This window comes from Dendropsophus ebraccatus, chromosome 6 (genome assembly GCF_027789765.1).
Source record: "Dendropsophus ebraccatus isolate aDenEbr1 chromosome 6, aDenEbr1.pat, whole genome shotgun sequence".
In the NCBI taxonomy this organism is placed as follows: domain Eukaryota; kingdom Metazoa; phylum Chordata; class Amphibia; order Anura; family Hylidae; genus Dendropsophus; species Dendropsophus ebraccatus.
This window is the reverse complement of record NC_091459.1, coordinates 43,630,604-43,644,984: the sequence shown is the minus strand read 5'-3', so window position 1 is coordinate 43,644,984 and position 14,381 is coordinate 43,630,604. Positions and strand designations below refer to the sequence as shown.

The following is a 14,381-nucleotide window of genomic DNA, read 5'->3' as shown; positions in this document are numbered from 1 at the left end:
ATTTGAAACTGGATGTAATTAGTTTAAAATCTGCCATTGCTCTAATGATAATTAATTTTAAGGTTAATATCCTTAGATGCTTAAATCTTATTTAAAACATTAAGAAAAGACATGAAATTAGGATGTTACAACCGCGAGACATCGTCAGCTTTCGAGAATCTCTCCATGTCTATTATTAAAAGAAAATTAGGTCGGACTTAATATGGGAATTTTTGTTCATTATTCATTGTAATGGATGGAAGTCAGGGAAAGAATCAGCTAGAATTGGTGAGGTTGACAGCACAAGATTTGCATTTGCTTTGTTCACAGGATTAATTGCAAATGTATCCAACAAAAGAACTGGATTTATACATGAACAAGCTTGACATGGAAAGAAAATTGGATATGGATTGCTGCTTTCACAACTAATGAAGTTTAATGTTAAAAGAATTCCCCACAGGCTGTGTTATATTATAACACACAAAAAAATAATGAAAAGAGGCATAAAACCCAGTACTCTTATCCCATGGTTAACTGTGACTGCGAGGGATTTTTAGGGCAATTCTTGCAATAAATTGGACACAAACACAATGTACAGTGACAGAGAGAAATATATTTCACTCAAGCTCTGGCTTTTTTTTTCCCCTTTAAAAATCTCCTGTCTCTTTAACTAGAAGGATGCAAGTAGAGTCGACTACTGGCAATGAACAAACTGTTAGCTTTTACCTACATCATTGATGAACACTTGTGGGGTTTATCACTTGTAACGCTATCCTGCAATTACTCACCTGAATTCTTTCCAAGAGACGGACGGATTTTCTACTTTATTTGTAACCTTTCAATTCAATCCGCTAAACACTTCAGAATATTACCAGCTACAAACCAGATCAGTCACAGGCATTGCGCTTTTTTATTATCCAATTTATAGTTTTACACATACAATTAACGGGAAAGGAAAGGTTTATGTTGAAGTCAACTTGTGTTTTAAAGGGGCTTTTCTGGCAGGTAATTTCTTAATAAAATCAGTGAGCTCTAAAAATTAAAAGCAAAGCATATTCACAATCCCACTCCCTACCCCCCACTCCACCACCCGCCATGGTAAAATAATAACTGATCTGCTGATGAACCCCCCCCCCCCTTCCTTGTCATTTACTTCTATTTAAACATCTAAGGTCTTCCCATACTTATCAGCTGCTGTATGTCCTTCAGGAAGTGGTATTTTCTTTTTAGTCTGACACAGTGCTCTCTGCTGCCACCTCTGTCCATAAGGAACTCTGCAGAGCAGTATCAAATCCCCAAAGAAAACCTCTCCGGCTCTGGACAGTTCCTGACACGGACAGAGGTGGCAGCAGAGAGCACTGTGTCAGACTGAAGAGTAAACCACTTCTTGCAGGACATACAGCAGCTGATAAGTACTAGAAGACTGGAGATTTTTAATAGAAAGAAATTGGAAATCTATATAACTCTCTAAAACCAGTTGATTTGAAAGGAAAAGATTTTTGCCGGAGTACCCCTTTAATATAAGAACATATAACTGATAATATTTGATCGGCTCACATGGGTTAATGGAAGGGACATCAGGGAGAGAAATAAAAAAAAATCTGTTCATAAAGTGAAAAGTCTGAATATTACCAGTCTGAATTTAGTTTTTTTTATTAAGAGCGCGTGGCTCCAGAGCTTCACGCATTTTCTTCTGTTGTACCACCCCACCTCGAGACAGAGGAATATGTTCCAAAGACTGAAATGGTAGATGGTAAAGGATAGGGAGCAAATTTACAGCATTTGAATTCAATAATTCGCCACTTTGTGTGATGGGAAAGGCTGGATCCAGTCCTGGAAATCTTGTTTCCCAGGACTGGAGACAGCTTTTCCAGGCACGTGGGGAGGAGCGGCACAGAGCGGCATGGAGTTCCAAGGCAGCCGACTGATAAGCAGATTGCTGAGCTAATGAAGCGTTTTGCTTTGTTTATATTGTAAATTCACTCATCTTAGTTTTTGCAGTGGATTGTAGATGTATGATATGACATGTTGTCTTAGCACATAGAAAAAGTGGAAAAGCAATGATTTTCCTGGCACAGTCCTTCTGGCCCAGGAGTCTGATGTCTGGATCACTAGGTTTCCCCAGTGTCACTGGCTCCACGTTTTGGAGTAAAAAGGTTCTTTATTTGCATTCAGCTAGATGTTACGAGGAGGCCACCGATATGATACGCTGTCTCACACAGGCTGCGTTGTTTCCCCAGCGTATGGAAGACCAAGCAGATGTATCACATTGCAGAATGTAAAGTGGCATTTCTAGATGATTACTATAGAAGCTGTGAGTTCTGTGTTTATCTTGCTGGTATTGTGTTTGCTATAAGGGTTCATAGTAAAAGTTACAAATGTTTATTGATAATAACTCTTGTGGATTTGTTTATAAATAGTAGAAAGTCCCCAAAATGTAAAGAACTAGGAATAACTCTACAATATGGACAACATTTGGGGACAATCAACTCTCTATTACATTAGTGATTTAAAGGGGTTATCCAGCACTACAAAAACATGGCCACTTTCTTCCAGAGACAGCCCCACTCTTGTCTCCAACTTGGGCGGGGTTTTGCTGCTCAGTTCCATTGATGTGAATGGAGCTTAATTGCAAACTGCACCAGAATTGGAGACAACAGTCGTGTTGTCTCCGAAAGAAAGTGGCCATGTTTTTGTAGCACTGGATAACCCCTTTAAAGAGCTTATCCAGCACTACAAAAACATGGCCACTTTTCCCCCTACTGTTGTCTCCAGTTCAGGTGCGATTTGCAATTAAGCTCCATTTACTTCAATGGAACTGAGTTTTAAAACCCCACCCAATCTGGAGAAAACAGTAGGGGGAAAGTGGCCATGTTTTTGTAGCGCTGGATAACCCCTTTAAAGGGGTAGTGCGGCGCTAAAAAATTATTCACAGAATAACACACATTACAAAGTTATACAACTTTGTAATGTATGTTATGTCTGTGAATCGCCCCCTTCCCGTGTCCCACCCCCCCCGCCCATGTACCCGGAAGTGTGTGGTGCATTATACATTACCTGATCCGTGTCGAGCCCGCCCACCATCTTGTGCCAAACGTCATCTTCGGACGGACGAATCGCTAACGCCGCCCCCCTCCGCCACGTCATAACTGTGCTCAGCCATGATTGGCTGAGCACAGTTATGCTCAGCCAATCGCGGCTGATGACAGGTCCGCCAATCGCGGCTGAGCACAGTTATGACGCGGCGGAGGGGGGGCGGCGGCAGCAATTCGTCCATCCGTCCGAAGGTAACGTTTGGCACAAGATAGCGGACGGGCTCGACACGGATCAGGTAATATATAATGCACCACACACTTCCGGGTACACGGGCGGGGGGGGTGGGACACGGGAAGGGGGCGATTCACAGACATAACATACATTACAAAGTTGTATAACTTTGTAATGTGTGTTATTCTGTAAATATTTTTTTAGCGCCGCACTACCCCTTTAATTCAAGTCAATACTCTATTGTAGACCTAGATAGGGCAGGACAGCAACTTTTAAAATGCTTATCTCACCAGGACACCCTCTTTCTAAAAGCCCTTTTAAAGGGGTAATCTGGTGGGAAAAAAATGTTAAAATCAACGTGTCAGGAAGTGCCAGAGATTTGTAATTTACTTCTATTTAAAAATCTCCAGTCTTCCATTACCTATCAGCTGCTGTGTGTTCTGCATGAAGTGGTGTATTTTGAGACCAGGAGAGGTTTTCCAAGAGGCTTTGCTACTGCTCTGGGCAGTTCCTGTCACGGACAGAGGTGGCAGCAGAGAGCAAGTGTCAGGCTAAAAGGATTTACCACTTCCTGCAGCTTATACAGCAGCTAATAAGTACTGGAAGACGTGCACTTTCTGACACCAGTTGATTTAAAAGGTTTTTTTTGTTTGTTTTTTTGCTGGAGTACCCCTTTAAGGTCTATTAACATCATAGAGAGGGGACCCCCACCTCTGAATTCCTTTTCTATATTGTACACGGTGCTAGTAAAATGTCTTCAATAAACGCGCCAATATTTTCACTAGAATTAAATACAACCGTAAAAAAAAAAACTTCTTCAGTCGCACAGAAAATGTTCCATTACATGTAAACACTAAAGGGCTTTCAGTTTTAAAACCAGTCACTGAAAATTGCAAGCTGTCAACTTCTGAGCATTATTCAAATATTTCCTACCAGTTCATGTACTTGCCTAATGCTTCACATCAGAATATAAAACAAGAATGGCATTGGCAGCTTTCTTTTCATAATCTGCTATTTACCTGTCATTTAATAAAAACCACTTCCATAAGGATCTATTTGTAAGTACGCCTCACATGTAACATCTGAAATAATAAGAGTTCGGCAGGGTTGTCATGGTTATGATTTCCATTATATTTACATGTTTGTAAAATAATACATCACTGTGTTATGGGAGCAAAACATAGACATTATAAATACAGTACAATAGCGAATTCCATCCAAGGAAATCTGCCACTATGTTAATTCAGCCTGACGGGAACATCAGGTAGACACAGGGCCAGTATGCATAGCATTAAGTGTTGTATTTGTATCATTGTCTTAATGGTATATATAGCATAAAGGCTGCATTCACATGGTGCTGTCTGGTGCAAGGCTGGGACCAAAAGATCAGGCGGGAGCAGTAAGGGAGCAAGGGAGGTAAGTATGCACTCCTTTATTGTCTTAATGCATGGGGAGGCAGTAAAAAAAATTTTAGGTTTGGCTGTAAAACCGTTTTAAGGGCTGTCTTCTATGAAGAGATCTGCCAATTTCCTTTACTTAATGCGACTCTGTGCCAGCTATGAAGTACCCCACAAACACTACTTATACCTTTCTTTAGATGAAGTGAAGACCTTTATGGCAGTATTTTCCAAAACGCTGCTGGTACTTTCCTGAGGCTTAAAATTCAACTTTTGCTATAGCCGTGTCAATGAAGCAGGGCCTAGAGCGCTCGTGCCTTAGGCCAGCACCACCTATGTGGTGTTGCTCTTCGCATCCCCCGGCCTCCTGATCTGCCCCCAGGCCGAAAGCACAGTGTCAGCTGTCATGCTCTGCAGTTCTCCCCTTGGGGCGCATTGTCAGTGATGCAGCCGGGCCTATGCCACCTCTGTGGTGTTTCCTCCTTGCATCACCCCCTCCTGATGGCAGTGACGCCCCCTGCCCTGCACCGCCTTTCCTCTGCTTGTCGCCCCCCCCCACCACCACCTACTGCCACGGTTAAGCCCTGTGTCCAGATCAGCATCCTCCAGATCAGGTGCAGTGATGCACTGGGCTACAAGGAGAAGCCTGTCCGTGTCACTGCGCCGAGAGGACAAAGGGAGTCACTATGGCAGGCGGGGGTGGCGAAAGGCAGAGCAGAGGCGTATTAGGGCTGGGCACGTCATTGCCATGGGGCGTGGGCGGTGCAGGGAGGACACAACACAGAGGCAGCCTAGGCCCATCCATTTTACTGAAGTTGTGCCCCGGGGGGAGAACAGCAGTGGCAATTGACATTGTGCCTTCGGCCTGGGCAGAACGGGAAGCCAGGGGACGCGGAGAGCAACACCACATAGGTGGCGCTGTCCTAGGGCCCGAGCGCTCTAGGCCCTGCCTAATTGACAGCAGAATAAAAGATGAATTTTAAGCCTTAGGAAAGTACCAGCAGTGTTTTGGAAAATACTAATTGCTACACAATTTCCATCTTAGTGAAAACGTGGCAACATGGACATCCTCTTCCAATTATATGAGGATGTTTCCCACCAGGGGTATACTATTAAAGGGAATCGCTCAGCTGCAATTCACAATTAAAGATAGATAGCTGTTAGGTTAATGAGACACATTTTATATACAGTATCTGTCTGTGCTTCCAAAATGTAGAAAAATGCTTTTATTCCATAGTACAAAGAGTCAAAGAGGCTTTTCCGAGCTCTTGCAGCAAGCCGTGACACCTACTTACTCCCCCCTCCCATAGGTGACCCTGCTGGGACTAAGCTTTCAGGTGTCAACCAAGTAGGGAAGGGGAAGAGAAGAGACATTTCAGCTTGTAACAAATCATGAACTTGGATAAAGCCTCTATGACCCTTTGCAAGAGAATAAAAGTATTTCTTTACATCTGGGGGGACACAGAATTGTATATGAAAAGTACCATGTATCTCCTCGCCCTAACTAGGGCCGTTGCTTAGGGTCTCAAAACATCTGGGGCATGGGCCCCCTGAGTTGATATAAGTACATCATGGGAAAATCTCTGCACTGACATTACATATACAGTGGTACCTCGGTTTTCGAACATAATTGGTTCTGGAAGGCTGTTCCATAACCGAGCAGTTCGAAAACCGAGCTGTAAGTTCCCATAGGGAACAATGTAAATGTGATTAATTGGTTTTTACACTCGGCCCACAGAGCACCCGGCCCACAGAGTGCAAAAACACTCCACATCCCCCGCAACAGTGAGAGGCAGGAGCAGGCGGCTATTTAAACTTGCCGCCGTGCTCCTGCTCCAATCAGCTGCGGGGGACACCCTGTAAAGAAGTGGGGAATCCCATCATAATGATGGGATTCCCCACTTCTTTACAGGGTGTCCCCGGCAGCTGAGAGGAGCAGGAGCACGGCGGCAAGTTTAAATAGCCGCCTGCTCCTGCCTCTCACTGCGGGGACAGGCTGTAAAGAAGCCGGCTCCCAGCGCTGTCCTCCTGTCTCTCCCCACCAGCCCCCGCCGTCCCGGGGCGCTTCCGATAAACTTACCCAGCCTGTACACCCCTATAGACTGCGGCGCGTCCGCAGCCCCGCTCACCAGCTTCTTGCTACGCTGCTCCCCGCCGCCTCTGCAGGGTAAGAGAGAGTCTGCAGAGGCGGCGGGGAGCAGCGGGAGCAAGAAGCTGGTGAGCGGGGCTGCGGGCGCGCCGCAGTCTATAGGGGTGTACAGCGCTCCGGGCTGGCGGGGGGCGGAGGGGCTGGTGGGGAGAGACAGGAGGACAGCACTGGGAGCCGGCTTCTTTACAGCCTGTCCCCGCAGTGAGAGGCAGGAGCGGGCGGCTATTTAAACTTGCCGCCGTGCTCCTGCTCCTCTCAGCTGCCGGAGACACCCTGTAAAGAAGTGGGGAATCCCATCATTATGATGGGATTCCCCACTTCTTTACAGGGTGTCCCCCGCAGCTGATTGGAGCAGGAGCACGGCGGCAAGTTTAAATAGCCGCCCGCTCCTGCCTCTCAGTGTTCCGAACACCTCTAACTGTCAGCTGAACATCAGTTCAGCTGACAGTTATCCCCCTGGTTTTGTTCGGATACCGAGCAAAACTTCCGGGGGAAATTTAGTTCGAAAACCGAATTGTTCCAACTCCGAGGTGTTCGGAAACCAAGGTTTTACTTTATATATATATATATATATATATATATATATATATATATATATATATATATATATGTGGTGGCCGTTTAGTCTTCAGTATCCAACCACCGGGATGATGTTATGTCGGTGGTTGGAATACAGCTCAGCCAGTGATGGTACTGCTGCGATGCCAGTGCTAGTTCAGCACACAGGTGTGGTGGTATACCTGTTTTTTTTTGTGTGGCTGGTTATATTGATTCTCAATGGTCGTAGACCTGCCGGGTTGTGATGGGTCCCTTGGGCTCTTATCACGGTGGTCCAGTGGTCCACCCTGCTCTGTTAAGAGAGGTTCTTGGCGTGGGCTGGGGTGATCTCTGACTTGACCTCTTTAGCTGCTTAGCACTGCATAGTGTCTGTAGATATAGCTTGTTGAAAGTCTCTGTGTTCTCCATACACATGTGTCTGTCCACTACCACAGCTGGCCTGTCCCAAACAGGGAACCTGGCAAAGCCAGGCCCTGGCTAAGTTCAGCATGGATGCCTGATCTGTGTGAGTCCTACTCCTCAGAGAATCAGAGGGGGACTGACTAAGGGGCCTATTCCACAGAGGGATAATCGGCCGATTTTGCCTGATTTGGCCGATTAGAGAGAATAAAGAGAACGATCAGCCGATGATCATGTCATCGGCTGATCGTCCATTTAGGTTCAAACCTAAAATCATCGGTCATCACCCGCGCATCGCTACGTGGAATGGGGGCGCGGTGGGCGACCGAGTATTTTAAAAAAACATCCTACATTACCTGTCCTGGTGCAGGTCTTCTCCTTCTCCCGATCCCGGGCCGCAGCAGCTTCGGAGCGGTCTGCCTTAGCTGACAGACCACTCAGCCAATCACTGGCCAGGAATGTATGAAACAAGGGCTGCAACGACATCGGTAACGATGTCCCTGCAGCCCTCGCTAATGATTGTCGGGCCATGGAATAGGCCCAGTAAACGAGCGCCAATCTAGAAGATCGGCGCTCGTTTACATTGTTGATCTTGCCCCCATCGGCCTGTGAAATAGGACCCTAAGTGACGCTACGCTTCCTCTCCCCAAGTGACTACTTCCTACAGTGTGTGTAAGGGTCCCTGTGAGTGGTGGAGAAGAGAGTGTGCAGAAGAAGAAAGATAGGGATACGTAGAAGAGAAAGAACATTTCCAAATGGTTCACAGAATCAGATAACAGAACAGTAACCCCTTAGTCAAAAGAAAAAAATGACTGAAAAAAAGGACTGCACTTCACGAATAACATAAATAGCAATTTTTATTATACATAAGTGCCGGGGACAAACAAAAAACTATTAAAAACAATTAAAATACAAACAAGCCTCTGGCCCAGATCAGACCAAGTGGAACCCAACCCACTGAACAATATCTTTATGTAATGACCATGATCATAAAAAATGGATTAAATAGATAAATAAATAAGTATATCCTATAGATCAGATGAATATGTACAATAATCAAGACCAGTGGCGGTCTTTGGCACCAAGCACACCAAGCGATCGCTTGGGGCCCCCAACATCCAGGGGGGCCCCCACACCCCGCTCTTATACTCAACGCCACTGGACAGGGTCGCTGCCCCGCTCGCTGCTGCCATCTGAACTGTAACTATAAGCACTCGTAATGAGTGCACAGGGGGAGCACACAGGGGTCTGTTTGACTGGGGGAGCGCACAGCGGGGGTCTGTATAAATGGGGGAGCACACAGGGGGGCTATAGACTACTGGGGCTTCACAGAGGGGTCTATATACTACTGGGGACAGCACACAGGGGGTCTATATACTACTTGGGGCAGCAGAATGGGGTCTATATACAACTTGGAGAGCACACAGGAGGTCTATATCCAAGTGGGAGAGCACACAGGGGGGCTATATACTACTGGGGGAGCACACAGGGGGTCTATATACTACTGGGGGAACATACAGGGGGTCTATATACTACTTGTGAGGCACACAGGAGGTCTATATACTTCTGGGGGAGCACAAAGGGGGCTATATGTAACTGGGGGAAGCAAACAAGGGGTATATACTAGTGGGAGCAGGACACAAGGGGTATATACTATTGAGGGCAGCATACAAGGAGTATATATTACTGGCGGTAGCGCACAAGGGGTATATACTAGTGGGGGCAACACACAGCGGTCTATTGTTTTGGAACGTGTGATGAGGGGGGGCCCCAGACATAACTTTGCTTGGGGCCCCAGAAATGCCAGGACCGCCCCTGATCAAGACAAGTGTATATCTAAACCTATGTAATACAAAACACTGCCGGATGAACAGATACGTAATACCAATGCAAACAATCAAAGTGCAACCAGGGACGTCTGTCCTAACCTACTGAGTGATGGCCATGTCGGTTGTATTATACTAAAATATTTTCTTTGCACTTTTTCTTGCACTTGCATTTGATTGTTTGCATTGGCACTACGTATCTGTTCATCCGGCAGTGTTTTGTATTACATAGGTTTAGATATACACTTGTCTTGATTATTGCACATATTCATCTGATCTATAGGATATACTTCTTTATTTATCTATTTAATCCATTTTTTGTGATCATGGTCATTACATAAAGATGTTGTTCAGTGGGTTGGGTTCCACTTGGCCTGATCTGGGCCAGTGGCTTGTTTGTATTTTAATTGTTTTTAATAGTTTTTTGTTTGTCCCCGCCATTTATGTATAATAAAAATTGCTATTTATTTATGTTATTCGTGAGGTGCAGTCCATTTTTTCAGTCCTTTTTTTCTTTTGGATACATGTATATTTTGGGTTGTTAGGACTTGCACTCACTTGTATGTTGTTTTCATGGTGCCAGTCCGTTTACAATATAATACCAGTAACCCTTTAGTAACTACAGCTGTACATAGTGACATCTGGTGGCGAAACTCATATACAACCTCATCATCACCTCATCACAAGGCTTTTGCAACAGGTGCCACACTAGAAACACCTGTGTGGGGACATTACGTGTGTGTGTGTGTCTTTGTGTATGTATTTTACTTTATTTTTTAAACAGGTGGTCAGAAAGGCTAATTAAATAGTTACTTATATCTTGTGACTCACAGTTGACGATTTCTCTTATCAGAGTCACTCACTTTTCTTTTCATTTTGTTTTTCACTCGGCCTGAGTCATGACCCTTCTCTTCAGAATCTGCCAGAAAAAAAATTTAGGCTCCAGCACAGAAAGTAATTAGGTCCCCTCTGTGCCCCATATGCTCTATCTGTGCTCCCATATAGTAAAGCCCCCCCCCCCCTTTCCTCTGCATCTACATAAATTATAGGCCTCTACTGTACCTGTAGAGGCCCCTATGCAGCATTTCTCTTATAGTATATGGCCCCCTGTGCAGCACACCGTATATATAGTATATGTCACCTTGTGCACCAGACGCCATGTAGTATATGCCTCCTCTGCTGTGCAGCATGCCTATATAGAATACGCCCCCCCCCCCCTGTGCAGCATCCCCATATACCTCCTCCCCCCCACTGTGCAGCATCCCCATATAGAACACCCACCCTTGCTGTGCAGCATTCCCATATAGAACCTCTCACACACACACTCATCCCCACATCCCCATACCAAATACTCCCCTCGCTCCACAGCGGCAATTTTCTTCTCCCATAGCCCGGCCACACTCAATCATATCTCTTCCCTCCCAGCTCTTCTTCAGCAAGTCCAGAAAAGTGACGTCAGGCACATATTTCAGCAGACGTGCCTGCACGCAGTCCGTCTGCTACAACGGTGGGGATTTTAAAGGGGCAGAGTGGCCTTGAAGGATGCGAGGTACAGCACAGCATCCAGTGGGCAGGTGGCAGAGCTGACACTGATCCTGCAGCCCCCTTTCTAACAGCATGGGGGGGCCTGCCGAAGCTGGTCCCGGAGTGCGTAGAAACAACTCCCCCTAGAGCTGGACGTCAGTAGGCAAAAGATCCAGGGCAACAACCTTCCTATCCAGGGCACTGGCCCCAAATCTTTATGCCTAGCAATGCCACTGGCCCTAACAGATATCTAACAGTGTCTGCAGTTTGGAAGATGAATTACAGCTGACAGATTCCCTTTAAAGAATATAATAATGATAGAGAGAGAGAATCCCTGTCCTCAAGGGAGTAAAGGGCTATGGCCTCATATAGGGTGGGGAAAATGTCGGCTGTACCAGTACCCAGAGAATGGCAAAAGGAGAAAATGTTATGCATGCAGAATAATACCATTCTTCAAAAGCTATAGGTATGTTGGAGCAATGAGGTAGCAATAAGATGTTTATGTGCTTAAAAAATGTTTAAGTCTGTACAATCTTTCGTTTACCCACCACCAATAAAAGTGTCATATGGCCAAATAATAAAAAGACATTGAAAACAGCTCCTCCACACTAACCCAAAGGTATAGCTAAAAGTAACACAATTTTGAGGCTGAGAATACCCCTTCTTCAAACTACAGGATTACTTGTGCTTACTGTAGACTATCTGTGGACTGTGTTTGTACCTTATGGTCAGCACATAGGAGCTGTTTTTTATTTGACCATATGGCTAGATATGAGTGAGAATGCTCTATCATGTGCAGTATTCGCTCGAAAATTGGGATACTCAAAAGTACTCGATACTAGAGCGAGTACTGCACGCTGCTCAGGTGTTTGTTAACAAAAAGTTTGTTGAAAGGCTGCTGAGCATAAAGCATTTCCACTGCCTTAAAGTGTACCTGTGACGATCGGTCCTTCCAGATGAGCGTCAGCATCTCTGCTAATATATGCAGAGATGCAATCAGACAATGCACTATCCATGAGACCCAATCTTCCGAATTAACAGAGGATCTTGCGGCTGATCCGGAAAGGTCGATCATCACAGGTACAGTTTAAACCACTAAGGGGAAGTGGGGATTAACAGGGAAAGTATACTTACAGCTCCAGTCTTCTGTCTTCACTATCCCCACTCAGCCAATAAGCAGCTGAGACAGGACAATGATGCAGACGCTGATAGGCTGAGCAGTGATAGTGAAGACAGATAGAAGACCGAAGTGGTAAGTATATTTTCCCCTTTTCTCCTGCCCACTAACAGAACACAGTCTGTTTCCCAGGTGGTTAACTTAACCCCCTGGGGGCCAGCCTGTCACTGTCAGATTAACCAGGTAGCCTCCAATCTGCCAAGTGGGGGCACCTAGTTAAATACTTGGGTCTCCCATTGTTTTCAATGGGGCATATTACTTGAGTCGAGCACTGGAGGATTGGGAAATACTTACGAGTATAATTTCTACATATGATACACTTTTATTTTGGGAGCATACCATAGGACCAGTGTCGGACTATGGTACCTTGAGCCCACCAGGGAATTTGATTCTAGGGGCCCACATACATACACCAGATATAACTAGCGCCCAACCTTTCACATTCCTATAGCGACTTTGCACAGAGCTGTGTACTGTATGTGACCAGTGATGCTAGCTCACTGCTTGTCACCCCGGTCACTCCCTGCCTCTACATAATAAGATAAAACCCCAGGTTACTATATAGAGTCAGCGAATGAACAGTTGACAGTTGTTTGCAGCAGTGCTGATAGATTAAATGTCATCCTGGAGATGCTAAACAGGGAGACCCACCTCCTGCTCAGGGGCCCACCAAGGGATAGGGCCCACCAGGGGATTCCCCTGCTTCCCCGTGGGCCAGTCCCAGCCTGCATAAGTCAGTTAATTTTAGTTGGAATTATGTCTAGTTTTTTGTACAATCATTGACATTTTGAGCGGGGGGAGCATCAAGGAATTTTATCTTACAGGACACCATCCAACGTGAGACGTATACAAGTTGTTTCCTTGTATGTCTGTAATGTATCTTAGTAGTTCTTTCATATCACATTTAACCCTGTTCTCTTGTTTCCTCTCATCAGCACTTCAGGCATTAAAAAAAATGTTGGTGTCTCCGATCCAAGGACAGTGTTGAATAGTGATTCATCATTCTACTATTTTCCCCTCATTTTGCAGCATGAATCATTTCTGTTCATATGGGTAATTAGTAACCGGACTGATTATTACCAGCCTGCCAGATCTCCCTGCAAGTTCCTTAGTGATGGATGGAAGCATTCTGCCCGAGGTGAAAAAGATAATGATGTTTTTCTTTTTTCTTTCTTTTTTTGCAGTTGATTTTATAGGTGGCTTTGACTCCTATGGCTACCAAGGTCCTCAAAAGACATCTCACTTACAGCTGCAGCCCATGTATATGTAAGTATTTCATTTCCACACATGCTGTGAGAGACAGTTATTAAAAGGCTATTCCTGCTAAAGGAGAAAAAATACAAATTAACCACATTCACATTTCCTCTCTTCTGACCCCGGGCTACACGTTTCGATATTAAGCCAGATATTACTCTACTCACTTTTCAGAGTAATGATCTTTGGAAATGGGATCTGCTTAAAATTAACGGTAATGGTTTCTTGTCTTAAATGTGAAAAATGATATATGACCACACAGTTATCTTAACTTTCTCTTTAAGACCGATATCAATATTTTTCACAGCGTTTCAGATGTTGTTTAAGTTATGGAACCATTATATAAAGTGGTCTTAACTTTCTCTTTAAGACCGATATCAATATTTTTCACAGCGTTTCAGATGTTGTTTAAGTTATGGAACCATTATATAAAGTGGTCTTGTATCAAGGTGCCTTAAATCCGCCAACACATTAAGTCAGGGGTGGGGAACCTCCGGCCCGCGGGCCGCATCCGGCCCCTGAGACCTCCCGATGCGGCCCGCGGCCCGCAGCTCCCCTGTGATGCTCGCCGCTCTGCTGGGGAAGAAGCCGGCATACACCGCATCCTCCGGTGTCTGTGACAGCTGGCGGACACCGGAGGATGCTGTCTGTGCCGGCTCCTTCCCCAGCAGAGCGGCGCGTGTCTTTAGTCTCTTGCGGGCCGCGCGCGATGACGTCATTTCATCGCGCGCCGCCTGCAGGAGAAGGACCTGGGAGAGAAGAGGACCTGGACTGCGTGGGAGCGGAGGTAAGGTGAGTGGGATGCTTATTTTTTTATTTGGGGGTTAACTAGGATCCCAGGGACATGACTG

The 14,381-nt window shown here is 45.4% G+C and overlaps 1 protein-coding gene across 2 annotated transcripts in view; it reads left to right on the top strand.

Annotated features, from left to right (window-relative positions):
• Positions 1–14,381, top strand: part of NKAIN2 (sodium/potassium transporting ATPase interacting 2) — a 555,517-nt gene that overhangs the window by 522,851 nt on the left and 18,285 nt on the right. The window contains exon 6 of one of the 2 annotated variants that reach the window (XM_069973668.1): positions 13,461–13,542. In XM_069973668.1, coding sequence (XP_069829769.1) covers positions 13,461–13,542 — 82 coding nt within the window. Of the gene's footprint in view, positions 1–13,460; positions 13,547–14,381 lie in introns of those variants that run through there. The other variant, XM_069973669.1, reaches the window with a different exon arrangement.